This window comes from Lactuca virosa, chromosome 5, assembly GCF_052849685.1.
Source record: "Lactuca virosa cultivar CGN04683 chromosome 5, Lactuca_virosa_CGN04683_v6, whole genome shotgun sequence".
Taxonomy (NCBI): Eukaryota; Viridiplantae; Streptophyta; class Magnoliopsida; order Asterales; family Asteraceae; genus Lactuca; species Lactuca virosa.
The window spans coordinates 368,559,431-368,586,090 of record NC_136430.1 but is presented as its reverse complement, the minus strand read 5'-3'; the positions used below and the strand labels follow the sequence as shown (position 1 = coordinate 368,586,090).

The 26,660-nt window shown below is 36.6% G+C and overlaps 2 protein-coding genes across 20 annotated transcripts; both read left to right on the top strand.

The window, feature by feature from the left end:
- Positions 1-315: 315 nt before the first annotated feature.
- Positions 316-8,620, top strand: LOC145117118 (uncharacterized). Of its 19 annotated transcripts, none has more exons than XM_079053430.1 (9): positions 327-769; positions 1,090-1,150; positions 1,237-1,277; positions 2,196-2,426; positions 2,543-2,629; positions 2,951-3,105; positions 3,198-3,253; positions 7,411-8,307; positions 8,400-8,620. In XM_079053430.1, exons 1-4 carry the CDS (start codon positions 455-457, stop codon positions 2,334-2,336), a joined length of 558 nt encoding a protein of 185 aa, XP_078909556.1. In that variant the 5' UTR covers positions 327-454; the 3' UTR covers positions 2,337-2,426; positions 2,543-2,629; positions 2,951-3,105; positions 3,198-3,253; positions 7,411-8,307; positions 8,400-8,620. The 19 variants fall into 19 exon arrangements, 8 of the variants coding, with proteins under 8 accessions (XP_078909560.1, XP_078909556.1, XP_078909553.1 ...); XM_079053427.1 differs by having other exon boundaries at positions 2,951-3,109; positions 8,400-8,619; XM_079053434.1 differs by lacking the exons at positions 7,411-8,307; positions 8,400-8,620 and adding an exon at positions 2,053-2,132 and having other exon boundaries at positions 316-769; positions 2,951-3,109; positions 3,198-3,477.
- Positions 8,621-23,369: 14,749 nt separating this feature from the next.
- Positions 23,370-26,342, top strand: LOC145117114 (Calcineurin-like metallo-phosphoesterase superfamily protein). The gene is made up of 12 exons (XM_079053422.1): positions 23,370-23,640; positions 23,843-23,893; positions 23,972-24,150; positions 24,237-24,372; positions 24,462-24,558; positions 24,691-24,750; positions 24,827-24,927; positions 25,009-25,101; positions 25,191-25,265; positions 25,360-25,508; positions 25,583-25,825; positions 25,915-26,342. Exons 1-12 carry the CDS (start codon positions 23,524-23,526, stop codon positions 26,168-26,170), a joined length of 1,557 nt encoding a protein of 518 aa, XP_078909548.1. The 5' UTR covers positions 23,370-23,523; the 3' UTR covers positions 26,171-26,342.
- Positions 26,343-26,660: the final 318 nt, after the last annotated feature.

Below are 26,660 nucleotides of genomic sequence, written 5' to 3'. Positions count from 1 at the left end.
GTTGACCCGGCGGTCGAACCGATTGAACCGAAAATCGGTCATCATACCGGCTCAACTAAAAAACCGGTTTTTAAAAGATTGTCGATGAGTACTTTTGTATTCTTGATTTTTCCTCTCTCTTGTATGGAAATGTTGGTATATATATATGCATGATCATAAAATACTTACTACTCCTATTTATCTTATTAGGGTTGCATAAAAGGGAAAGTGAGTGATAATTATTATATATATATATATATATATATATATATATATATATTAAAGTTTTGAAGAATTTTAACAGTAAACAGCCCCCTTTTTTTTTTTTTTTTGTCAATTTCAGCCCTTCTACTTACAACCTTCTACCCATTTCTCATTAATCCCTGCCGTGCGGTTACTATCCTCTATACCATGGTTGTGTTTCCAGATCCTTCCCACCGCAATTGAGAACCTTCCACCCATTTCTCATTAATCCATGCCCTTCCACCGACTTTGTGCCTCCCCTTCGTCTCAAAAATCATTCCCAGCCTCTCCACCGCCGTCTCCCACTGTTCTACATCCCACTCCTCATTTTCGACCGTCACAGAGGGAAGGATCGATTGCAATGGTTTCGCCGCCGGATTCCCCGTTTCCATTCCCGACTCCCTTTTCTCGCCTCTTTGTTTACCACCGCTTTTGGTGGAATTCCGTCGCCTCACTACAGCTAACAATCTTAGGTGTTGAGCCTGAAGACTTCATGGTGGTTTTCGTTCTTGGCGGTGACGGTTCCATCAAAGCTACTTGCAACAAGGTAATTTTCATTGCTTCTTTTGGTCGCTTCCGATTTTATTCATCCGAAATCAGATGGCCTACCCTGTTCAGTTTCCCGACATTATTCTACCCTTCATGTCTCTTTGAAGACCTGGAAACCAAATACTGGCAGGATTGCTCTTGCTAATAAAATTGAAGCGTGTGACTAGATTAATAGATAGTAGGTCACTCAATTTCCTTACAGGTAAGGTGAAATTCATTACAGTTTAATAGAACATGTCTCCAATTACACATGAAATTTAATTATGCCCTACCCAGTTGATATTGAGTTTTGAAGTTGAGTTTCACAATGTATCCCAGCTGCTTGATGAAATGCTTGAACCAGATTGTCCTTTACTATATTTTTTTCCGCTTACTACAGGTAAAGGATAAAAAAAAATGTTTATGTTTGTCCAAATTGATATGCTTTTCATTGTAGATTGAAACTTTGTGTGATATTTTTTACAGCCTGTTGGGGTTTATGGAAGTTGATGATGACTACATTCAAGGTGATTTCAACCTCTGTGGGTTAAGCATTCAAGTTCCTTATTTTGATTTGCACTTGATCTAATCTTAGATGCAGAAAGTTCTGATGGTAAGTTGTATCATTTTTACTAAATCTTTGACATTTTTTTACACTAAAACTACTAATCCATTCAATTTTTTTATAGAAGCAATTGTAATTGATATCGGCATCAAAATCTTATACATACCCAACACATTAAAGAAATATTATATTCTCTTAGCAAACTGCCCACTTAAGCGACCATTGATGGAATTGAGATTATTTGGTTTGGTTTATATTCGGTTTTTAGTTAATTTGGTTTGATTATGTGGAATTGGAATTGAGATTCTATTCATTGGAGTGTCATTTCCGTCTAAATGCTTAAAACTTTTTATTTTTAATATAATTTGAGGCAAAAAGTTTGGAAAAGTCTTTTTTTATCATAATCTTTACATTGGTGTTGCTAGATATGTTAATTTCCTTTTTTAGAATCTTTTTTTACATTGACACATTTCAATCAGAATTTTAATTACTTGGTAGTAATAGAATGAGTAACATGAGAGGGTGATTACACCTACCCTTTTGATTCAGATTCTGATTCCCTTTCTGATTTCGGAGAAAAAATCCCACATGAGAATAAAGAAAACAATGTTAGTTTTAGGAAGTCATTTGCAAATTACACAGGAGGGTATCTTTATGAGAAAGTATTTACTATAGTTATAGAAAATCTGATGTTGGAATGTCTCATAAAGAGGATCTGGATCCTTATGTTTTGCAAGGGTATATTGGTCAAAATTCAAAACATAGTATTTTACCATGGAAAGAGAGGAAACTTACTTCAAATACCCAAAAGTCAAAGGTGAGGGTTTCTGAAATTCTATTTTATATTAGGGCTTACTGAATTTGTGCTTGCTAATTACAGGGCACTGGTGGTGTTGGATTAAGAGGGAGTGACCACTTGAAAACATCAATTTCGAATATTCAAAGCCAATTTGCCACTTCCAAAACCAACTTCGTTTGCTCCGGTGACAATCACATTCATCTTTCAAACCACTCGAATTAAGCCCCTGATGTTTTTTGGAAGGTGTTATATGTTGGATCCTTAGATGGATCCCGTTATTTTGAAATACTCATGCCAGTTCGATTAATGCAAGTATGTTGGACATTCGCAACCGCAGATGATTTTTTTTCTATTTTTTCATCAGCTATTTTATGATTTTCATTTTTTATAAATACGATGACATGATGATATGTATGAAATGAATTTAGGCACACATGCTACTGAAACGTTGGACATATGAGGAACAAGGCCTTGCTCAGTCTCTTTTGGTAAACCTGGCATTGAGCTCAGTCAAGGTAAGTAATTTTGAGCACTATTTGTATTTGGTATTTGATCTGTTTCCATTATTTTTTGGTTTGATTGTTCTACCGGAATTCCCTGTATCAATTTGAATTAATATAAACACTTTCAAGTTTATATTCATTCATTAATGTTGTTAAACTTCCCTTTTTATGTACAAAATTCTTACAGAAAAATCGGATGCATAACAGAACAAGCCATAAATTCAATCAAAATTGTTAATTTTAGAGTTTGGTCTTTTAAGTCGTACCAGTTACATTATTCGTATTGTTATTATTAGTGATACCAGTATAAGACGGTTGTTTATGGAATTGCAGGAGTTCCCTGGACGGAGGAAGAACATATGACGTTTCTACTGGGGTAAAAGGAGCTGATGCAAGTTGATTGGTAAATTGGTCAAAAGATGATTTTTTTCGTTTTTTCGCATCAATACTACTTGATCCATTACCGAAAGTGTGTGTATTGTTGATTTGTAGGTATACGATTACTAATACTCAACTGATTTTTAGAAAATTGTATTGAAACATTGTCCATATTTTTATACTGCTTATGTTTGTTTTATAGGGTCTTCGTATTGCCATAACCTAGCCTTAGCCATTGGTTTATTTAATATTCGAGAGGTAATACTTTACTTTTTTTTAACAGGGTGTTGCTGCCGTACTTGGTATTTACTTTGCAACACAAATGGGTCATTATATTATAGCATACTACAACATATTTGTGTATTTGTAAATGGGCGAAACGTAGACAATAGCAACATACTTTACTGTAGCTACCAATTAGAACAATGTACTATACTTCCACACAAAAACGACACCTTCCGACCCCCGCAACGCGGGGGTCACCTTTCTAGTTGTCTAGTATTTATTGAGTACTTATAATTGACTATAAGGTCAAAGTACTTAGGAATAACGGAAGATTAAGTGACAATTCATCAGGATTAATGGCATGGTAAATTTCACCAATCGTCTCTCGTGTATAGGCCAGAAAGTGTTTAGTCCCTATTTTCAAAAATTAACTAGAACCGTCACTCGTTTTGTTTAAAACTTGCATACTTCATCCCTCTAGACATAAAAAGACTCGTTTGCTCTTATTAATTTCTTTTTAAATTTTCTTTTATCTGTTAATCATTAGACTTGTATATATATATATATATATATATATATATATATATATATATATATATATATATACACACACACACACACCAACCCCCCCCCCCCCCTCTTTCCCTTTCCCTAGTTTCTTTCGTTTCCTTCATTCTTACCATTACCGACAACCACCCAAAACCTAACTCTCCAGGGAGACCACATAAGTTCCTCCTCCTTTCTCCGGCAATCGGAGCAGAGAAGTCCTCGCCTTATGCCCCCACTTTCAAGCTCATATCTTGTTCCCTCATCGTCTGTAAATCTGATGTAAATCAAGGTCGATAAAGTGGTGGATGAAGTGGCAAGAGAATACGCTAACAAGGCTTTGTGTTACAACCCATGTTCTTCTTTTCCTTCTAATCGGTCACCAAATGTGTCTCCTCCTTCCTAACGCTTCAATCGACGTGTTCATGGTAATATTTTCAAACAAAACTTTGAATGGATTTGGAGAAGGCTACAAATGAGCTCGTGCTTCGTGTCCAGCCTGATGAAGCGATTTATCTCAAGATCATCAATAATAAGATTCCTGGTCTTGGAATCAGATTTGATCGGATTGATCTTAATTTGCTCTATAGGCCAGGTAAAAGATTGAATTGGTTCCGTTAAAGCTAATAGATTTAATGAGAATTTGGGACTAGTGTTTGGGATTGACGAGAATTTTGGGTTTTTTTTAGTGAAGTTATAAAGAGGTAGATCCAGGTGTATGAGACAGAAAGAGAGAAATGGGGTGAAGATTTTTGACGGTTTTCCATTTTCCGGTGGTGGTGCAAGGTGGTGGTCCGGTGGCCAGATTTTTACTTTAAGGGGAGTGCGTTCGTGTGAGGCAGATGGAGATTTGGGAAGGGACAAATAGGGTGGGGGTGGGTAGGCATGATATGTTTACCATTTAAAAAAAATAAAATAATAATAACGTTAAATTAAATGGAAAAGAAATACACAAAGGGCATTATGATCATTTTAGATCTGGCAGGGGCTACATTCACAACAAAAATGCATATTAGGGACGAAGCGTGCAAGTTTTAAGCCAATGATGGACGATCCGAATTAATTTTTGAAAATAGGGACTAAACACGCTTTCTGACATATGCACGATGGACGATTGGTGTAATTTACTGTTAAAGGAAACTGGCTTGGCCTAAAAAAGGCAATCAATTATTTTCTTGCAAGAAAAATGAGCCTTTTGGGCTCCGCTTAGTCCTTTGCATGAAATAGGACCTAAAGTGCTTTACCCGTGAAATCCAAGATGCTACATATCCATGATTTTGAAGGGTAATCTAAAGGGGTTTTCTTGGTTATTCTAAGTGCTTGGAGTGATGAAACTAGATAAATAACTTTAAGCTTTAGTTGGACTACTGTTAAACGAAGATCAAGTACCGCATATTTGAACAGGTAGATGTGTAGATGTGGTAACTTAATCAGTACCAATTTGTGGATATTTATGTTGGATTAGTGTCTAAGCCCGTAACTATATTTGGTATGTACTTGACCCGGTTATGCATGGTCCTTTTGGGTTGCCTTCACCAAAGCAACTTGACAATGTAATTTAAGGAAAGAGAGATGATATTATGGTTTATTAATATATTATAAGAATAATATAAATGAGAAATCATATTTATTTAACTAGTATTAGTCATAAATTAATTGGGAATTAATTTGGTGACTAAAAGAGATTAATTAAATAAAGGGACTTAAACTGTCAAATGTGTGATAGTTGAGTTTTGGGCTGGGAAACCTAATGGACTAAGGGGGAACGAAATTATGATGAAGGATCATCATATTTTCGTCCAAGGGCCCTATTCCAGAAGGTTCCTTGGGCTGCTTGGTCATTAAGCTGTCCATTAGGGTTTAGACTGAAACCCTAGCAGCCTATAGTATAAATAGAGACCCTTGCATGCAATTTTCGGCCACTTGTTCCCAAGAGAAAACCCTAGGCCGAAAATTAGCATCCTCCTCTCTCTCAAAGTTACCTTCTTGCTTGTGTGGTGTTTGTGATCCATTAGAGGAGTTACAATTGTGACTCTAGGCTCAAGAGAAGAAGATTCAAGCTACTATTTGAAGAGGTAAACATCTAGATCTGATGTAATTAGCTAATTTCGAAATCATGTATGCTAGATTAGGGTTTATAAGTCTTGGATTCATTGCATATACAATAGAGAAACCTAGATCCAAGTATTAGAGTTTGTATGAGCACATAAGATTGTTCTTATGCATAAAACCCATCAGTGGTATCAGAGCCTTGATTGGTTTCTGTTGTATGTGATGCAATTGTCGTTTTTCTGCTGAAAATCGTTTTTCTTGCCTCTGCCCGACTCAACTCGGCGAGTCAGTATCTGGACTCGGCGAGTTGGCCCTACTCGGCGAGTTCAGGATTGACTCGGCGAGTCCGGGAGTCAAACAGAGTATGTTTCGGGATTTACTTGCTGTTTTGCTATAGGATTGATGCCAAAATCGTTTTTTGATAATAAAATCTTAATTTTATTGTATGCAAATGATTATCCTTACCAAAACAAAAGATAATTCCAAATCTTTTGAATAATAGTTTCTTTATATGATAAATATGGATTATTTAAATTATTTGGTAATTATCTTGTGACTAAAATTGGATTAGGTCAAATATAGATAATCACTAAATTAATTGTTTGATTTATATTATTTGTTATTTGATCCCTTGTGTTTTGAAAAGTTCAAAACTTGCCCTCAAGTTTTGAAATTTATTTTTTGATTAAAAGTTTAATTTTGAAAAATTTAAATTTCAACCCTTAGAATTTTACAAGTTTAAAATTCAATCTTATACTCTATCTATTACAAGATTAATATATATATATATATATATATATATGTATAAGAATAAGTTAGTCTTATTGCTAGTAGAGCTCATTCACGAAGCCAGTCTATAAGGTGAGTATAAGGTTGCTGCCTATAAAATGGCGCTTAATGGGTGTACACTCACACCCACCGCTTGCTTGACTGGTGGAGGGTCGTTAGCCGAACGGATGGGATAGGACACTTAATTCCTCATTATAAGTATAATGGAAATATTAAAGTAACTACATTGTTTTATAAATTCTCAATTTTAGTTACTTTAGGGTAAAAATGTGAAAATGATGCTATTCCATGGAATTACACTTTGTACCCCTGTCAAATGTTAGTGGAGCGTGCGTGGCTAACCGGCACACTAATTTGGGATTGACATTGGTGACAAAGGGTGGCTCGATGTTTATCATAGATCAATGGAGCGTGCGTGGCTAACCGGCACATTGATTAGGTGATAGAGACATTGGGTGCACCATGTTGATTCGCATGGTTATTCACAACTTGTTTGCGATCCTCGGCATCCCAGTCGCAAATTTGAAGTGTATATCGAGATTTAAACATGCCATTGAAGTGTTCAATGAATCTCAAAAGAAATCTAGGAATTTTCAAATACATTTAAAACTTAATCTCTATTTCGTTTTTCATGGTGAAAATTAGTGAATCGTCATTCACTTACCTTCAAATTATTTACTTTTAGATTACGGCATCCCTTTTCTAAGTTGTAAATAATGTTGTTGGATCCTAGCCCTAATTTCTCATTTGGGTGTTTAATTGGGGATTCATTTCTAATCAAACTTTGTTTCTTTCTATTTCAGATGTCTAACGCAAACGCAAACAACAACACTTCTGGGTCATTCTCGTTGATGAACCTGTGTCAAAAGGTGACATTTGATGGGTCGAACTTCAATGAGTGGATGAAATACATTCGCATGATAACTCGTTACGAGGACAAAGAATATGTTCTCGATGAGAAACTAGAAAAAATCAACCCAAAAGAAGCTACTCCTGAAGAGATGGCTGCCTTTGAGGCCCACGAGCGTGATGCGACGAAAGTTCATTGCATCATGCTGGCCACCATGAACCTCGAACTCCAAAAGTCCTATGAGTATATGTATCCATATGAGATGCATCAAGATTTGCTGGACAGGTACCGCCAGAGCGCGAGGCAAGAGCGCTATGAGATCATTACCAACACGATCACTGCTAGGATGGGGAATGGAGAATCCCTAACGCTCATTTGCAAAGAATGCAAAGGTATGTTGATCGTCTTCTCAAACTTAATGTTAAGTTTGATGAGGATTTGGTTATCGACGTCATCCTCCACTCCTTGCCTTCCTGTTACAACCAGTTCAGAATGACCTACCACATGAATAAGGAAGAGGTCACCCTGAGTAAACTTCAAGGGCTCCTGAGGACAGCTGAGAGCAACCTCAAGGACAAATCTGTTGCATCATCCTCTACTGTAGCTGCTCCTGTGTTGGCAATTGGCTAAGGAAAGGGTAAAAAGAGGAAGGCTCCTTCTAAGAGCCACCAAAAGGGTAAGAACCAAGATAGTTCCTCTTCTAGTGGGACCAAAGCAGGTTCTGTTAAACCCTCTTCTGACCCCAAGGAAGCAGAGTGCTTCTATTGCCACCAGAAGGGCCACTGGAAACGAAGCTGCCATAAATATCTGCAGGATATTAAGGATGAGAAGATAAAGCCCACCTTTGCAGGTATGTATTTAATTAAATCTAATAACTCATCACTTGCTACTTCATGGGTCCTTGATACTGGATGTGGCTACCATATTTGTTCTGATTTGCAGGGGCTAAGAGAAAGTAGGGAAGTGGAGCATGGAAGGATAAACTTGATCATGGGAAACAAGAAGTCTTCACCAGTAACCAAGATCAAAGTTTATTCCTTAGTGTTAAGTAATGGGTTAGGACTAGATTTAAATAATTGTTGCTATTCGCCAGATATGGCAAGGAACATCATTTCCTTTCATGGATTGTTTAGACAAGGTTTCAGATATTCGTTTGATAATAGTAATGGTTCTATTAATGCTTATTTGAATGGTGTCTTTTATTTCAATGCATTACCTTGTAATGGGATTTATGAATCTGTGTTAATTATAGACAATTTAGGAAATGATGTTTTGAATATTGATTCGTCCACAAGTTTGGACAAAGCATGCTTGTGGCATTGTCGCCTTGGCCATGTTAACAAGAAACGCATAGCCCAACTCCAAAAGGATGGAGTCTTGGAGTCATTCGACCTTAGAGACGATGACGTGTGTGAGTCTTGTTTACTTGGGAAGATGACCAAGTCACCCTTTACTGGCACATGTGAAAGGGGTGAGGGTGTATTGGATCTCATACATACTGATGTATGTGGACCCTTTAGATCCACCATAAGGGATGCTTGTCGCTTCTACGTGACTTTTACAGACGATTATAGCAGATATGGATATATCTACTTAATCAAGCAAAAGTCAGAAACCTTTAAAAAGTTCAAAGAGTTCAAGAATGAAGTGGAGAATCAGCTGGGCAGGAAAATCAAGATGCTTCGATCTGATCGAGGAGGAGAATACCTGAGTCTTGAGTTTCACGACTATCTAAAAGAATGCGGAATAGTTTCGCAATTGACGCCTCCTAGAACGCCACAATTGAATGGTGTGGCTGAGAGACATAATCGAACCTTGTTGGACATGGTTCGTTCTATGATGATTCGTGCTTCGTTACCAATCTCATTCTGGGGGTATGCCTTAGAGACTGCCGCCCATATCCTTAACTTAGTTCCCACCAAGAAGGTTGCCAAAACACCTCACGAGATGTGGACAGGGAAAGCTCCCTCGTTAGCACATATCAAGGTTTGAGGTTGTGAAGCTTTCGTAAGACGAGAGACTCACGACAAGCTAGAACCTCGTAGCGAGAAGTGTTATTTCATCGGCTATCCATAGAAGTCTTTTGGCTATCTCTTCTATAGACCAAGTGACAATGTTGTCTTTGTTGCTAGGAGAGGGGTTTTCAGAGGGAGAGAACTCATAAGTCAAGGAGACAGTGGGAGTCAGATTGACCTTGAAGAGCTTCAAGAGTCAGGAGATGAAGGAACCTCTGACACTGGCGCTCAACCTGAGGAGGAAACTCCTGTTGAACCAATTGACCAGTCCTTACCTCTTAGACGTTCATGTAGAGTTAGTGTTCCACCTCAGTTATATGGTTTCCATATTACTACTGACGGGGATACGTTTATTAGTGATAGTACACTAGTAAATCTGGACGAACCTAATAGCTATAAGGAAGCCATGACAGGCCCAGAGTCTGCTAAATGGAAAGAGGCAATGGACAGCGAGATTCAGTCCATGTATGACAACCAAGTTTGGAATTTGGTTGATAATGTACCAGGTCGTAAGACAGTCGGGTGCAAGTGGATCTTCAAGAAGAAGACAGACATGGATGGGAAAGTGCACACTTATAAAGCACGATTGGTCGCGAAGGGCTTTACTCAAACTCCTGGAGTTGACTATGATGAGACCTTCTCGCCAGTTGCTAAAATAAAGTCTATTAGGGTAATGCTCGCAATAGCTGCGTTTCATGATTATGAAATTTGGCAGATGGACGTAAAAACCGATTTCCTAAATGGGAAGTTGGCTGAGGATGTTTACATGAATCAACCAGAGGTTTTTGTCGATGCGAAGCACCCAAGTAGAGTGTGCAAGCTTGAGAAATCCATTTATGGATTGAAGCAAGCATCTCGCAGATGGAATCTTTGTTTTGATGAGAAGGTCAAAGAGTTTGGTTTTCTGCGAAGCGAAGATGAGTCATGTGTGTATGTCAAGGCCAGTGGGTGTATATTGAGATTCCTCGTATTGTATGTCGATGACATACTACTCATAGGAAACGACATCCCAACCTTGCAGGAGGTCAAGTCCTGGCTTGGGAAGTGTTTCGCTATGAAGGACCTCGGAGAGGCTGCATATATTCTGGGAATAAGGATAGTGAGAGATAGAAGTAAGAGACTGATAGGACTCAGTCAGGATACATACTTGGAAAATGTACTAAAACGTTTTAGTATGGAAAATTCCAAGAAAGGGGAGTTGCCAATTCAATGCAATACCAAACTGAGTAAGACTCAGAGCCCGAGTACAGAGGCAGAGATAGCTGATATGAGCCGAGTACCTTACGCTTCCGCTGTTGGCTCGATTATGTACGCTATGACCTGTACTCGCCCTGATGTGGCCTTCGCTTTGAGCATGGTCAGCAGATATCAAGGGAACCCTGGTAGAGTGCATTGGATTGTTGTCAATAATATTCTTAAGTACCTACGAAGGACCAAGGAATGGTTTCTAGTCCTCGGTGGGAGTGATGACTTAAGGGTGCGAGGGTACAGTGACGCTAGTTTTCAGACGGATCGGGATAATTACCGATCGCAGTCAGGCTGGGTCTTTACCCTGAACGGAGGAGCAGTGACTTGGAAAAGTTCCAAGCAAGAGACCGTAGCTGATTCAACATGCGAATCAGAGTACATTGCGGCAAGCGAGGCGTCAAAGGAGGCTATATGGTTGAAGAACTTCATAGGAGACCTTGGAGTTGTGCCATCCATAAAGGAGCCCATGGAAATTTTCTGTGATAATGAAGGAGCGGTTGCCTTGACCAAGGAACCAAGGGATCATGGCAGATCTCGACATATCGACAGGAAATACCATTTTATCAGACATCGGGTAGAAGAGGGACTCCTCGTTGTGAAGAGGGTATCGTCAAAAGATAACCCAACAGATCCCCTTACGAAGGGACTGAGTAGGGTCAAGCATTTGAAGCACGCTAGGAGCGCTGGGCTAAAGGACGATATTAGTTTAGATTAGATAGTTAGGAAACTTGTAATGGATAATTTGGTATTCAATATTTGATGATTAAATAAAGGTGTGTTATTTATAAGAAAGTTTCTATCTTGTGTTGATTATTTATCTATTGTTTCGATTTTGCATGTTTTGACTTCCTGAATAATAGGATTATTCGAACAGTCCACAATCGTTCATGTGTTGGAAGTAGATATGAAAGAAGATTGTCATAAATTTGTTTGTAGATTGTCTAAAAGGTTTTAGACATAGCAAAGATTTGCTACAAAGTTTATGAGTGCTTATGAAATATGTTTTGAGCATTGGAATAAACCCGCACTTGCTAGTATCACTTCATGAAAGTTATCACAAGTGATCGCAAGATGATAATATCATATAATCTTTAAACCTAGAGATATGGTTATTGTTTGCTAGTTGATTATGCATTGATAATACGAAAACGCATCAGTAACTTGATGTTATAAAACGTATTATTGTGTGTAACTTAGCTAGTAGATAGTAAAAGCATATAAGTCGAAGTTTTTCTGTTCCTTTTATTCTAAGAGTATAAAAGCGATATCTTGGCCACTCGATGATTTGGTTTGACTTATGTGTCGGGCCCGGTCAGGATGAGGTTGATGTGTTCAACTGAATTCTATGTCGAACGAATCAGAGATCGAGAAACAAAATGCTGGACAATAAGTATTGTCGGCATGATATCTAGAACAGAGGATTATACGATCCCTTATCTGAAGGACATGATTTTGATCAGAGTTGACAAAAGCGTATAAGAGCTACGATTGCTAATCGGATCCTGAAGTCGTATGTGAGATATAGTTACTAGACTTATCCAAGTGGGAGACTGTTGGATTAGTGTCTAAGCCCGTAACTATATTTGGTATGTACTTGACCCGATTATGCATGGTTCTTTTGGGTTGCCTTCACCAAAGCAACTTGACAAGATAATTTAAGGAAAGAGAGATGATATTATGGTTTATTAATATATTATAAGAATAATATAAAGGAGAAATCATATTTATTTAATTAGTATTAGTCATAAATTAATTAGGAATTAATTTGGTGACTAAAAGAGATTAATTAAATAAAGGGACTTAAACTGTCAAGTGTGTGATAGCTGAGTTTTGGGCTGGGAAACCTAATGGACTAAGGGGGAACGAAATTATGATGAAGGATCATCATATTTTCGTCCAAGGGCCCTATTCCAGAAGGTTCCTTGGGCTGCTTGGTCATTAAGCTGTTCATTAGGGTTTAGACTGAAACCCTAGCAGCCTATAGTATAAATAGAGACCCTTGCATGCAATTTTCGGCCACTTGTTCCCAAGAGAAAACCCTAGGCCGAAAATTAGCATCCTCCTCTCTCTCAAAATTGCCTTCTTGCTTGTGTGGTGTTTGTGATCCATTAGAGGAGTTACAATTGTGACTCTAGGCTCAAGAGAAGAAGATTCAAGCTACTATTTGAAGAGGTAAACATCTAGATCTGATGTAATTAGCTAATTTCGAAATCATGTATGCTAGATTAGGGTTTATAAGTCTTGGATTCATTGCATATACAATAGAGAAACCTAGATCCAAGCATTAGGGTTTGTATGAGCACATAAGATTGTTCTTATGCATAAAACCCATCAATTTATATCTACAACGACCATGTTAACACCTCAAATATAAATGTGTCCTATTCTAATCTATGTTGGTTTTAATCTAAGTGTTTTGATTGAACCAAAACACCCAATACCCGTCTTAGAGCCATCCAATTGGTACTATTTTAATGTAATACTAACTTTTGAAAAATTTGATTTTGGTGCAAATCAAATTTAGAGCACCTAATTGCATAAACAAAAATGAAAAGAAACATGAGAGGGTTGGTGAATTTTTTGTCCTTAGATGAACGTTTCTAGCACCGGACATGCATTTTCCATGCGTGATTCGACCATATATTTGTTGGATTAGGTGTCTAAGCCCATAACTATAATTGGTATGTACTTCAATTGATAGCAGCACAGTCCTTTTGGGTTGCCCTCAACCTAGCAACTGGACAAGGAAATTATGAAAGGAGAGATATTAATTTATAAGATTAATAAATTAATATAAATGATTTATTAATATGTTAAAAGATTAATATATTAATTAGAAATCATTATGTTTAATTAATAGTTAGCCAGAAATTAATTAGAATTAATTTTGGGGTTAAAAGAATTAATTATAAAGTGCAGGGACTAGTTTGCAATTAACTAATAGTTGAGTGGAAGGATCCAGAACCCCCTTGGAAGGAGGTGGACGAAATCCATAGGGGAAACCCTAGAGATTTCGTCCAAGGGGTCCAGATAAGGCCCTAAGCAAAGGATAATTAGGGTTTTCCCTAAACCCTAGATCCCTCAGCTATATAAGGAGCCTCCCAGCTCTCAAAATCGGTCACCACTTCTTTGAAGAAACCCTAGGGCCGAAATTGCATACTCTCTCTACCCTCTATCCTTCTAGTTTCCTTCTTGCTAGTTCTTGGGTGTGATTCCATTAGAGGCATTACATTTGTGGTCCTAGGCTTCCAAGAAGATCAAGATCAAGAGGATTATCAATTGTTTACTATAACAATTGAAAGGTATGTAACTCTTAAACCCTAGTTTGTTATTTTCGAAAATAGCCTCCTCCTCTAGGGTTCTTGTTTTGCAATTCAAAGTTGTATGTTCAATAGTTAAAACATAGATCCAAAGTAGGTTGCATGTGAACTTAGGAATTGTTTTCTGGTTTATTTGTTTTACATAAAACCCATCAATATTATAAGGGAACACCACTTGTTTTCTTTTAGTTTTTTGTCGGTTTTTTTGTTCTTTGGTCATATTTGTTCGTATTTTGTTAAATATGATAAATTAGGGTTTTTGTATTTGGACGTTGTAACACCCTTAAAAATACAACCCGGAAATTTCATTTTTAAGTTTAACAATCATAAAGCAAACCATTTCATTCTTTCCAAAACCATGAAAACATAAAATAATTTAGTTGTGCAATCCATAATACATATGAAATCATCATCAGAGTCATAATCCCAAAATCACTAATGCGGAAAATCGTGGTGTGATGCGATGTGATCAAGTTGGCCCTTTCCTTTTCGCGCTGGAAGTACCTGAAACCGAAACTGAAAACCGTAAGCACGAAGCTTAGTGAGTTTCCCCCACCATACCACATACAAATTATAAACATACTGTCAGGAAGATCTGGGTGCCCGACCTACCCTGCTGAGCATACCTGGGTGCTCAACCTACCCATGTCAGACATACCGGGGTGTCCGACCTACTCCTGTCAGGCATACCTGGGTGCCCGACCTACCCATCAATTTTATTCCAACCGATTACGGGGTCTATTTCACCCCTACTACTGCCACATAAATAAGCTTCAAACAATACATACCATCTTAATGATTATCACAAAGACAATTACTAAGTCATATCCATACTAGTGGGCCGACATTGGTGCCTTCGACCCACGGTTTCTACGAAGGGAGACTCACCTCACTGTGTATGCCGAAATCGTACTCCTCGGCTGGCTAACTGCTCTCCTTAAAGCATAATAAATTCCCTAACCAGTCATTGGGTCCAAATAGACTCCCTTAAAGCCCAAACTTCTAATTCATGTCCCAAGGCAAGGTTTCCTAATCCTTGGCCTATTGGGCCTCTTTCTCCCAAGGCCCAACTCTTAATTAAATTAAGACCGGAATCCATTACTATAAGCTTTAAAGCCCAATAAGGCCCAATACCATAAATCTCAGTCCTAGGCCCAGAGGCCTTACTCCACAGTGGGCCATGAGGCTCAACAATTCCAGGTCCAATCTTCTAAGGCCCAAAAGTCCATGTTAACCACTCTGTATGCGTACGCCTGGCGTACCTGGCACGTACGCCCGACGTACGCTGGCCTTGACCAGAAGCGGGAAATTGACCTAGTACGCGCAGCGTACCAGGAGTACGCCCATCGTACTGGCCAGTTTCCTTAGAGCTCTCTTTGTGACTTAATCCATTAAGTACTTACGTCCAAAACATAGATCCAGGTCCTTTAAGACGTCCTAAGCTATAAAGTTACAAACTTTATGTCTTTGCATGCATGGATGGGGGTTAAGACATGCTTTAAGTCCTTGAACATACTTTGTGATCATCTAACACTTACATGGTTGTGGCTTAACCATCAAGACCTGATTTTTATGACTCTAAATACTTCCAAGAGCTCAAAAGGACAACTCATATAGGCTGAAACTACCAGGACACAAGAAACCTCAACTATGGAGTCAAGATATCACATAAAACACCCCAAAACTATAACTAAGCATGCAATGGTCAAGTTTGAATCTTGATACCTCAAATGAGTCAGAAATGATGCCAAACTTCTAGATCTACAAACCCTTTCCACACTCTTGCTCCTTCTTCAAACTCCTTCTTTAAAACCACCAAAATTACACCAAAAACTCAAGGTAAGCTCCAAAATACAAACAAGAGGGTTAGGGTTAGAGTTGGGCACTGAGAGGACAAGGGAGGCTGGGAGGATAAGGGTTTTGGAGGTTATAAGTTGTTTAAATAGGGTGCAAACCCTAAAATTTAGGGTTTGCATCTGGCCACCCTATGCCCAGCGTACGCATGGGGTTCCCCCGATCTGCGCCTCATATGCGTACGCCGTGCGTACACCCTATACGCCCAACGTACGCTCCGCCCCCAAAATCCCACATTTCATAATTAAGACTTGAATAAAAACAAATATAATACCTGATAAATCCCGGATGTTACAGACGCTTAATAGTTTCCGACTGACATTATGAATGTGATTTATGTTTCTGTTTGGTTATGTTATGTGGCAGACACTCTTACGATATCTTCTGATAGGTATCATTCACTATCATAAGCTTTTCATTTCCTCCATCTACTCAATTCTCTACGAGTCTTCACCATAACGTTTTGTACACCCAAGCAGACGTTCGGTGTACCAGGCGAGAATTTAAGATATGAAAGCTTTATTTACGATAAACGTATAAATCTCCTTATCACTTCGAAACGTTTACATGTTAGTTCTAATCTCGTAATCATACACTTAGAATCCTACACACATAAGGTTTCCAGATCCGGTCAGCAACAGACCATAGATCCGAACAAATAATAGCATATATGACAAACATATATCATTTAGCACATAAAAGCATTTTAGGCATCTTTCCTAAAATAAACTAGTGCTCGTGTCTAAAATATGGCAGACACTCATCTCACAATCATCACTTAGCATTCTAAGTTTAAGTCTAGAAATCCTACAATTTCTTAGTTCGCTTAAACTAATGCTCTGATACCAACTGTGACATCCCCAATTTCACGGCCAGAAAAGACCGATTTAATTTATGTTTTTAAAATAATTTCAGAGTAATCATTTGATTAAAAGTGTTGCGGAATTTGTTCCCAGATAAACATGATAACTATGTTATCAAATCATTTCCAAAGAAATGTATTTTATTCACTTAAACCATTGGGATGTCATTGTCAATACAAAAACATAAGCATAAACAAAACTTACATTCATTTACACTAGTGATCTACTTCTCTTTTAATCTCTCAGTGTAAAGCAACTTCGTATCGATACCTGTGATACAAATAAACTGAGTGGGTTAGGCTTGGGAGCCTGGTGAGCATATAGGGTTTTCAACCCACAATAAATAATAAACTTATTAAGTTCTCAATCAACAATAAATTTATTAATTCCATCAACCAAAATAACCCTAATTACCCATTCCCATTATCCTCACTTTACGTCCCTAAAACAACTATCATAAGGGACCTAGCCTAAGGATTATCACTAGGGGTGACAACATTGCTTTGGGGGTTCCTCAACAAGTTATGTCAAATAAAACAAACAAGACATCCTAACATAAAACAACCTATAAAGTGACAACATTGCTTCCCTCTGTAATTTATGTCAAATAAGACATGAAGTCACATCGTTGCCATGTGCTAAGCCCATAACTCTTATTTATTGACAGTATTTCCCACTGGAGTCCCCCCCGCAATACATGTCAATAGGTTTTCCATATGCTAAGTCCATAGCTCTTATTCATCGACGATATTTCCAACGGGTTCCCCCCCCCCCCCCCCCCCCGCAATACATGTCAATGGGTTTTCCATACAGCTGATGAACATACTAAGGGGTTTCCCCAGCCATACATGCACTAAAGGCAATCATGAGGGGAATAGAGTACAGGGAATGAACACTCTAGTCCATTAACACCTACAGGTTGCGGACCTGCTAATGTTTCCCACTGGACTGTCTAGAAAGTCCGTGGTCGTCATCCAAACTCCGCTAGATGACTGAATCTCAAATCACATCGAGACTTCTCATCACTTTATTTTATCACACACCAACTATTTAATTCATAATCTATATCACTAACTCATGAAGTTCGTCCGATCACTTCATAAAAGAACAAAGACTCCAAAGCTCTTCCAAATAAAAGTATAGGGAAAATACTGATAAAGTACTCCCGTACACTCCCGTACCCCGACACGTCATAGTGTCAAAAGGAAGAACTAATGGATGAACACATAGTTCAAAAATACCTAATGAACATATAGTTCAAACATACGTACCGATTACAAGTCTACTAACGTTCCACTGGAAAATCTAAAATAGTCTGTGGCCGTTGTCTATACTCTGCTAGATGACTAGATCATCTTAAACATCGATACCTCTCATCACTTTTATTTCATCACACATCATCTAATTCATCTACCCATGTTTTACCCAACATATTTGTAGATAATATATATATATATATATATATATATATATATATATATATATATATATATATATACAGTTTAAAACTTGTATAAAACATCAATTCAACAGTCACCTCAAATAAACAATTAATATATTTACACATAACATGTATTTTAAGGTAAATACTTCATATCTATGTGTAAGGTGAAAGTGACTATACACTCACCTGATTTAATGAAAATCGGGCAGCAATTCGTTTCCTAAAACGATCGTTTCTAATAAAACCGGGAGTTTTATTGAGAAACCGGGCTCTGCGAGGGTCGGGCTTCGAAACCGAAAAAATAAATTTCCCGGGCTTCTCGGGCACTCCGGGACGTGTTCCAGGCGTTGGAAATGATCTCGGAGCATCGGGGGAGGTCAAAATAACCAAAATATTCAAAAAGGGGTAAAAATGGGCAATTTCCCAAAATTACCCGGGAAGGCTCGCATGCCTTCTATTTATAGGCTGCGAGGTCCGAAGTCGGTTGATCAGAAGGGCGAGTCAGCGAGGCAGGTGGCAGCAGCAGCGAAGGCCACGTGCTCGGATCCGGAGGAAGACACGCGTCGGACACGGGGCGCCCTCGGATTGGACCTGCGAAGCTCGGATACGAAGCGTCACCGTACACGCGTCGGATGTGCGAGGGCCGAGACTTCGGTCGAATCAGGAAGCGACACGCCTCGCCAGCTGGCCTCGGGTGACTCAGCAATTCGGACACGTGGCGTGCTACGAGCGAAGGTGGCGTGGCATTTCCGGGTGAAGCTCATCCATGCGAAATTTCTCGAATTTTGTGCCAAAATCTTCTAAAATTCATAACTTTCGCATACGAGCTCCGTTTTTGACGTTCTTTATATGCACGCGTAGGTAAAATTACGCTCTACAACTTTCGTTTAGACTTCGTCGGCTAATTTTGAGTTTGATTTTTATATTATTATTTTTAACAGACCGGGACAGGATATCCGTTAAAAATTCATAACTTCTTCATCCGACGTCCGTTTTCGTCAGACTTTTTACCGTTGTGCTACTAATGACGAGACCTTCGATTCTCGTTTAGGTTGTGTCGGCTAAAAATCACTCGATCTAAAATTCGAGTTTTTAGCTGTCTACTGCTAAGCTGAAACTTCGAAAAATCATAACTTCCTTATACGAAGTCAGATTTGGGCGTTCTTTTTATACATACTCTCGGTTTAACGAACACTACGAGTTTTGTTTAGATCACTAAGGCCAAAAAGTAGTTTATCAAAAACTCACTTTTTACGACATTCGGCACCGTGCCGGTTTATCGTGAAATTTCGACAGGTCATAACTTATTCGTTATAACTCGGATTTCGGCATTCTTTATATATCCGTAATCTTTGTCACGCCCACTACAAGTTTCTTAATAGATATCGGCTTTATCTAAAATTTAATTTTTGACGCTCATTTTTATTCTTAATTAATTAAACCCTAATAATTAAGCATAAAACACATAATTCACATAATATTCACATAATTCTCTTTCATTTCTTCAAAATGAGTTACAAAGGTTAACCTAGACCATTATGTCAATATTAATGCCTAGCCTAGAAATACGGGCGTTACATATAATAAGTTTATTATTTTTTCTGTTTATACTCAAAGAAGACATAGAAAATCAATCCAAAGAGGATGAACAAACAAGATGACTTCAAAAAGGAAGTTCAATAAGTTAGATTATTTTCTCAAGACTCAAATGTTAAAAGGGTATATTTGTAATAACCTTTTAGGTTGTTCCACAAGAAAATAACTACACTATACCAAAATGGCTCGCGGGGTTAGTGTGTATATATATATATATATATATATATATATATATATATATATATATATATATATATATATATATATAGACACACACACCATACATTAGTGGCGGAGCTAGAACTAGACTTCAGGGGTAACACAATTTTTTTTAACCCGTTTTATATAATAGGATTTTTTTTTAGATTCGGGTTAAACGTGTTCGATTTTTTTGAATTTTTATGCAAATTTTGTAACTACGTATATTAGTAAACTTGATTTCAACAACAATTAATAAGTAACATATAACCTTAAGTACCTAATTAGTATATTCATAAATTGTCTTCTTGAAGCATAAAAAGATTGCAAAGCTCACAATTAATTATCAAGAAGATGGTCCTGGATGTTTAGAGCTGGAAAGGAAAACAAATAATTCCATTCACACTCTCTCCCTTATTCTCCATATACTAAATAGGATATGGTCTAAAAATGTTTTCCTCAAATTCCTAATTTGCCCTCTAACAGAAAAAGATCTGAATTGATATTTACTTGTGTGTTCCCTTTTTTTTTTTATTTTCCTATGGACTAAGTATATTGCAATGATGGTGAGCATTATCCCTGTATAAAAAAAATCAAAATTAAAAAAATTAACTGAACTATAAAATTATCATGTACATGTATATGATTCCAAAATCAAGAAGAGAAAAGAAACAAAAAAAACCAATCTGATTACCTTAAAATTTGAAGATGTAAAAAACATTATCATAATACCAACAACATCTAACAGGAAGAATACAAGACAATTATGAAAACAATTTATTTCAATGCAAACCTAATTTCACGTTTTCAACAGAGGGCTAAAAAATTGATTTTCGTTAATTACACACCCAATTCCAAACTTCAAAGGAAAATAGGAAAACTTATTTGTTGAGTTGTTTCATGATTTGGGTTCTGAGACTTCAATTTATAAGTTTCTAATGGTTCTAGGCAACGATTTCTTCTAGCGGAGGCAGCACACGCTCCTTCCAATTACGTGTCGCGTTTGACTGAGAGCCCACACTAATAAATGATTCACAAAGCCTATTAGACATTAATTATTGTGATTTTAGCCTTTTTTTCAATTTAAACTTTGGGTTTTAAGGTAGCACATGATGTTTGTTAGGGTTAGCATATCGTGTTCTTCCAGCATATGCATCTCCGCTACTTATACAGTTATACTGCCCAAAAAATTTTGAGGGGTAGCACATGCTACCATATAGATCCGCCCCTGCCATACATTATTAAAACGTCATTTAGAAATGTAGTTGTGTGCCACGTTTTCAATGCAAAATCAAACAACAAACTTTAAAAAATAGTTTTTTCTAGGACATAATAATTAATAGATTTTTAACTTGATACTTTCGAAGTTAATGCATTTTCAAAAATTATGTATATTTTCAAAACAAATGAGATTTTTGAAAAAACTGTTTTAAATTTTAGACATTAATGAAAAAGTATTTTAATTACTAAAGCAACATGTGTCTTTTAAAAGATGTTTTAATTAATAAACAAACATTTTTTTTATTAAGTAACATCAACTGAAATAAAATTCAAAAAAATTCAAAAGATAAACAAAAATTGTTATAAATTAAATGAACACTTTTAGTCATAAGTTATATGTCACCCTTTCGAGACACTCAAACTACATCTAGCCTTCAAGTGTGTTCTCTCGGGAACCCTAATGTATCACTTATGATCCTCGAGATGGAAACAAGAAAAAATTGATGTAATACCAAGTAGGGCTGAGTAAGTTCATCTTTTATCCAATATTTGTAATATAGAATATCATTTAGAGGGTGTGACATAGATTCATTCTTGACTCATGTATTTACTTGAAATGGATTCACCATAAAAATTCATATCCCCCACAAAAAGAAGTTAAATGCGGGACGCTGCATGAGGATGATGGTGCTCCATAACTCCCACAACCCACCTCATCCTCATCAGGGGTGGTGTGGTCATTTTTGACACGACATGAATCCGACACGCATATTATATGATTAAATAAAACAATTTTTAATATTTCATCAATTGTTTTTCTCATATTGGCTTATTTGCATTATGCCCTAAATCTTGAACTTGACTTAACACTATACGACTATACGCAATAACATGTTTCATCGAGATCATCTCTATCGGTGATGCATACATGTAGTTCGCAACACCAACACCAATGACGTCTCCATCAGAAAGACTTCCTGTGACTAGTGATTCCCGTCGCTCCGCCCCCTCCCGGCAGTAAGTCTCTCTCTCTCTCTAATAATGTGAGTTTGGTGTTGTGAAGTGCTAAAACTAACGAGGCATGTAAAATCAATTAATTTTTTTATAATTTTCCTTAATTAAACGAGTATGACCTGTGAACCCAATTTTGACCCATGAACCCGATTATAATGCATGAACCCGATTGTGACACGCAAATCTGATTCTAACCCGATAACCTATATAATTAAATGGGTTAGGCGGGCTGTGTCCCTCCCCACATATTTTCCCCTCTCCATACCTTTTAGCCTTACCATAAAAAAGTTTGCAAAATAATTAAAGCGCAAATCTACCGAGTATTAAACGAGACCAACTAGGAAAATGAATGGAATAATGGATTTAATAATACAACAGAGCCCGATAATCTTTGTATAGGAGGTGGATTTTATAATAATAATTATTCGAGAGGTTAAATATCCTCCTACTAAGGTTGTGTTTGGCGTGCCACAGCTAGCTGATAAGCTAACTTTTTGAAAAGCTACTTAGACTAGCTTTTTAGGAGCTTTTTTAAAATTTTCCAAATACACCCATTAATTAATTATAGAAACACATACTCCTACATGTCCTTTTATGTAATTTTATATATTTCAGCTAGCTTTTCAGCTAGTTTTACCAAATATTATTTTTTATCAGCTAGCTTTTTATTTAATAGTTAGCTTTTCAGCTATCAGCTAGCTTTTCGGCTAGTACGCCAAACATAACCTAAATGTTACTACTCACAAGATCATGCCAGATGTCAAAATCAATTGATGAGATGAAGAAAGAGAATTAATGTTTTTATACATGACAATCCTTAAATTAATAGGACGATGAAATAAACGGATTAAATAGAAATCAATTTAATTTTCCTATTCATATAAGACAATATTTGTAAGATATTGTAAATTATGTCAACAAACATCATTAATTATACTCATACATCAACTTTTCATAAGCCACACTACAATAATCTATTATTTTTATGGGACTAAAATAAATGAATATATATTGAAAACCCTTGTTAATAAATTAAAAAACTTAATACGAAAATTTATAATAATCAATTTCAATTATTTACTAATAAAACTCGATCCACAGAATAAAAAGTCACAGAAAATAGCAAGTAGCAACGCAAAGGGTAAAATTTCCCTAAATAATCGAAAAAGAGAAGTACAAGTAAAATCGAGTAAAAAAACAACAAATGGTGTCTGAAGAAGAAGATGGGTCAAACTCAAAGGAGACCGACTACATCTGAACAACTTACAGCTACAGCTGCACATCGGAGAAGACATGATTTCCAATCTCACGGTGTTCTTCTGCATCGTCTGGGTCGCTACCCTTCTTTACGGCGAGAAGTTCGCCTTTTGGGTACCCTCTTACTGGAGCTGCTCATGGCCTTCTCCTCCGGTAATTTCTCCATCTTTTTATTCTTCGATCAACCCTTTCTTAATTTACACTCTTTTACCTCAACTCAAGTTTCTTCGATCCTTTGTTATTCTGATGTCTGCTGTTTCTATATACATTCATGTGACTCACCCTGTACTTCAATCCATAAACACTACCTTCATAAAAGTAATAATTGCTCATTTTCTTATATTGTTTTGTTTAGATGGATAATCCCGGTGATTATGTAAAAATTGCAGTTGTGACAGATCCACAGGTATTCATGATTTCGATTAAATCTCGTACTTATTTTTACACAACAAATCCCTTAACACAATACCATTGTCTCTAACAGCTAATGGATAGAACATCGCTTCATTTAGCTCCTAAATCACTGACACTGGAAGTTGTACAATTCTATACCGACATCTACATGCGTCGAGCAATCCTGGGATCCATCGCACCTTTCAAACCTGACATGATTTTGTTTTTGGGTGATTATTTTGATGGTGGCCCTGTTCTTTCCGATGAAGAGTAAGCCAAAAAGAACACATATATATCTTTATAAATTGTTATAATAATGAAAAGCTTTCAAGCTGATCTTTTGTTGGGTGTTTCAGATGGCAGGATTCTTTAAATCGGTTTAGACATATTTTCGACCTTAAGAATCTTGAAAGAGCAACCAATAATCAAGTATACTTCCTTTCAGGAAACCATGATATTGGTTATGCAGCTTATCACTCTCGCATGCCTCAGGTATATTTTTTTATATGAATATATGTTTTTTTTGTATTATTGTTAAGGTCATGTGTCATGATTCATAATTTGCTTTATTTACTTAATAGGTAATTAATCGCTATGAAAAGGTATTTGGTTCAAGAAACTATAACTTCACAGCAGGAAAAGTGGAATTTGTTGCTGTTGATGCCCAAACACTTGATGGTATATAAGTTTTCAATTATTATTATCGAACCTGATTACTTTAGAAAAAATAATATGATGTCAAGAATAGTTTACAAAATTAAACAAAGGGTTCTTGTATAATTTATGTAATGATGGTTCTATTTTTGTCAGGTCATCCACAACAAAACCAGACCTCTGCTGCATGGAAGTTTGTAACTAGCGTATCAAGGGGTATGTATGTAAATTGCAATACTTTATCTGATGTATATATTATAATTTTCAATTTAAATTATTTGCATTTTTATAGAAACTCATTCACCTCCGAGGGTTTTATTAACTCATATACCACTCTTTCGACAAGACTCAACTTCCTGTGGTTCTCAACGTTCTTCCCCAATTATAAATCAGGTAATATAACTACTTTCAAATTGCTATTTGTTTCTATATATCCGTTTTACTTCTATTAACCTCTCACTTTTTCATTTTCAGAGAATTTCTCGTGCTACAGATGACCATGAAATCGTGTATCAGAATTATCTTACAGAAGAAACATCAAAGAAGTTATTGGATTATGTCAAACCTGTAACTTCTCACTTCTCTCTTCATTCCATTAACAAAAAATTAAAAATTATGTCATTATAATTCTAAGCTGTTTTCTCATGTGGCAACAGGTACTTGTTTTGTCTGGACATGATCATGATCAGTGTAGTGTTACTCATGTAGCTGAACATGGGCCTGTATTAGAGGTATGTATGTATATATATCATATATGGTCCTAATCATAAAAGGGTATGTGTCTGTATGATGTCATGATGTTATGAATTAAACAAATTTGTGTAGGAAACTCTAGGGACAATTAGTTGGCAACAAGGAAACTTGTATCCATCTTTCATGCTACTAACAGCAAGTAAAGTTACAGTTTCTAATGACTGGGATTACGTATCAACTCATCTGTGTTTTCTTCCTACACAGCTCTTCATTTACATATGGTAACCATAACTTTTTGTTTGTTTTTGTGATTTTGTCATGTATTAATAATTAATTAGTTTGCTTTAAATCTCAGGTATATCGTGTTATTTGTGGTTACTCTTGTTGTGGTTCTCTTATGGCCTGCAAATGGGTTGAACATTCAACTACATATTGGTGAGTTGATGAGTGATATGTTAGGCATCTTCAAAAGTAGCAAAGAGAAAGATGAAGATGAAAACTGTGAGTATGAGATGGTTTGGGATGCAGAAGGGTCGATGCATTTAATCAAGAAAGCCTCAAAGATCACGCCTACACGTTCAAATGAGAGGGTAGAAAGGTAATTTTCTAAAACCTGTTTCCTGATATGTAATCAGAAGCATGTTTTTATGAGACGTTGAGTATTGTAAGTAATTTTTTTTTTTTAAGGGGAAATGCTACTATGCGAGCAGTAGGAAAGAAGCAGATATTGCAGGAGATTAATGTGACAATGCCACAAGATGTAAGTGGTCAACTTGGGTCAACAGATGGTGCTGGAAAGTTGGGACCTTTTAAAACAAAATCATCAAATGTTAGAGTGGTGGTTCGGAGGTTGATTCGGGTTTTCAGAGTGATTTCAGTTGTTGCTGCAGTTAATGTGCCAATTTATATAATGTTGTTGTTCAGTGATTGGATTGACAAATGAGATCTCAGCTTAAGGTTAACTGTATTAAAAAGCAAATTTAGTTGACTCTTCCATGTGATCATGTGTTGTAGAATAGTGTAGTCAAAGCTTTGTTGTAGAACGATGTTTTTTTGACCTGATTTCGACCACTTTTCAGGGTGGTTTTTATATTTATGAGCAGCTCTTCTTCTTATTGTAAAATGACCAAAATAGGAGGTGACTATGATAAAATAACTAATTTCGCAAAATGGTATTTGTAAAATTACTTTTCTTGGCTATCTTTTTTGTAATTTATGGTAACTGTAGGTTTCACAAAGAATAAAATGAATGGTTATATATATATATATATATATATATATATATATATATATATATATATATATATATATATATATATATATATATATATAGGAAAAGGGAATATACATTACAGCCCCACCTAAGCTTAGGTACTAAACCTCTTGAAAATACATTGTTTTACTATATAAAGATTACGGTTAATGGATTCCCG

Excerpts from the sequence above, each read along its gene's own strand:
- LOC145117118 (XM_079053430.1), top strand. The coding sequence starts at position 455 with ATGCCCTTCCACCGACTTTGTGCCTCCCCTTCGTCTCAAAAATCATTC. Across the intron at positions 770-1,089 it reads TCAAAGCTACTTGCAACAAG|CTGCTTGATGAAATGCTTGA; the intron begins GTAATTTTCATT and ends AATGTATCCCAG. Across the intron at positions 1,278-2,195 it reads TGATGATGACTACATTCAAG|GGCACTGGTGGTGTTGGATT; the intron begins GTGATTTCAACC and ends TGCTAATTACAG.
- LOC145117114 (XM_079053422.1), top strand. The coding sequence starts at position 23,524 with ATGATTTCCAATCTCACGGTGTTCTTCTGCATCGTCTGGGTCGCTACC. Across the intron at positions 23,641-23,842 it reads GCTCATGGCCTTCTCCTCCG|ATGGATAATCCCGGTGATTA; the intron begins GTAATTTCTCCA and ends TGTTTTGTTTAG. Across the intron at positions 25,826-25,914 it reads TCAAATGAGAGGGTAGAAAG|GGGAAATGCTACTATGCGAG; the intron begins GTAATTTTCTAA and ends TTTTTTTTTAAG.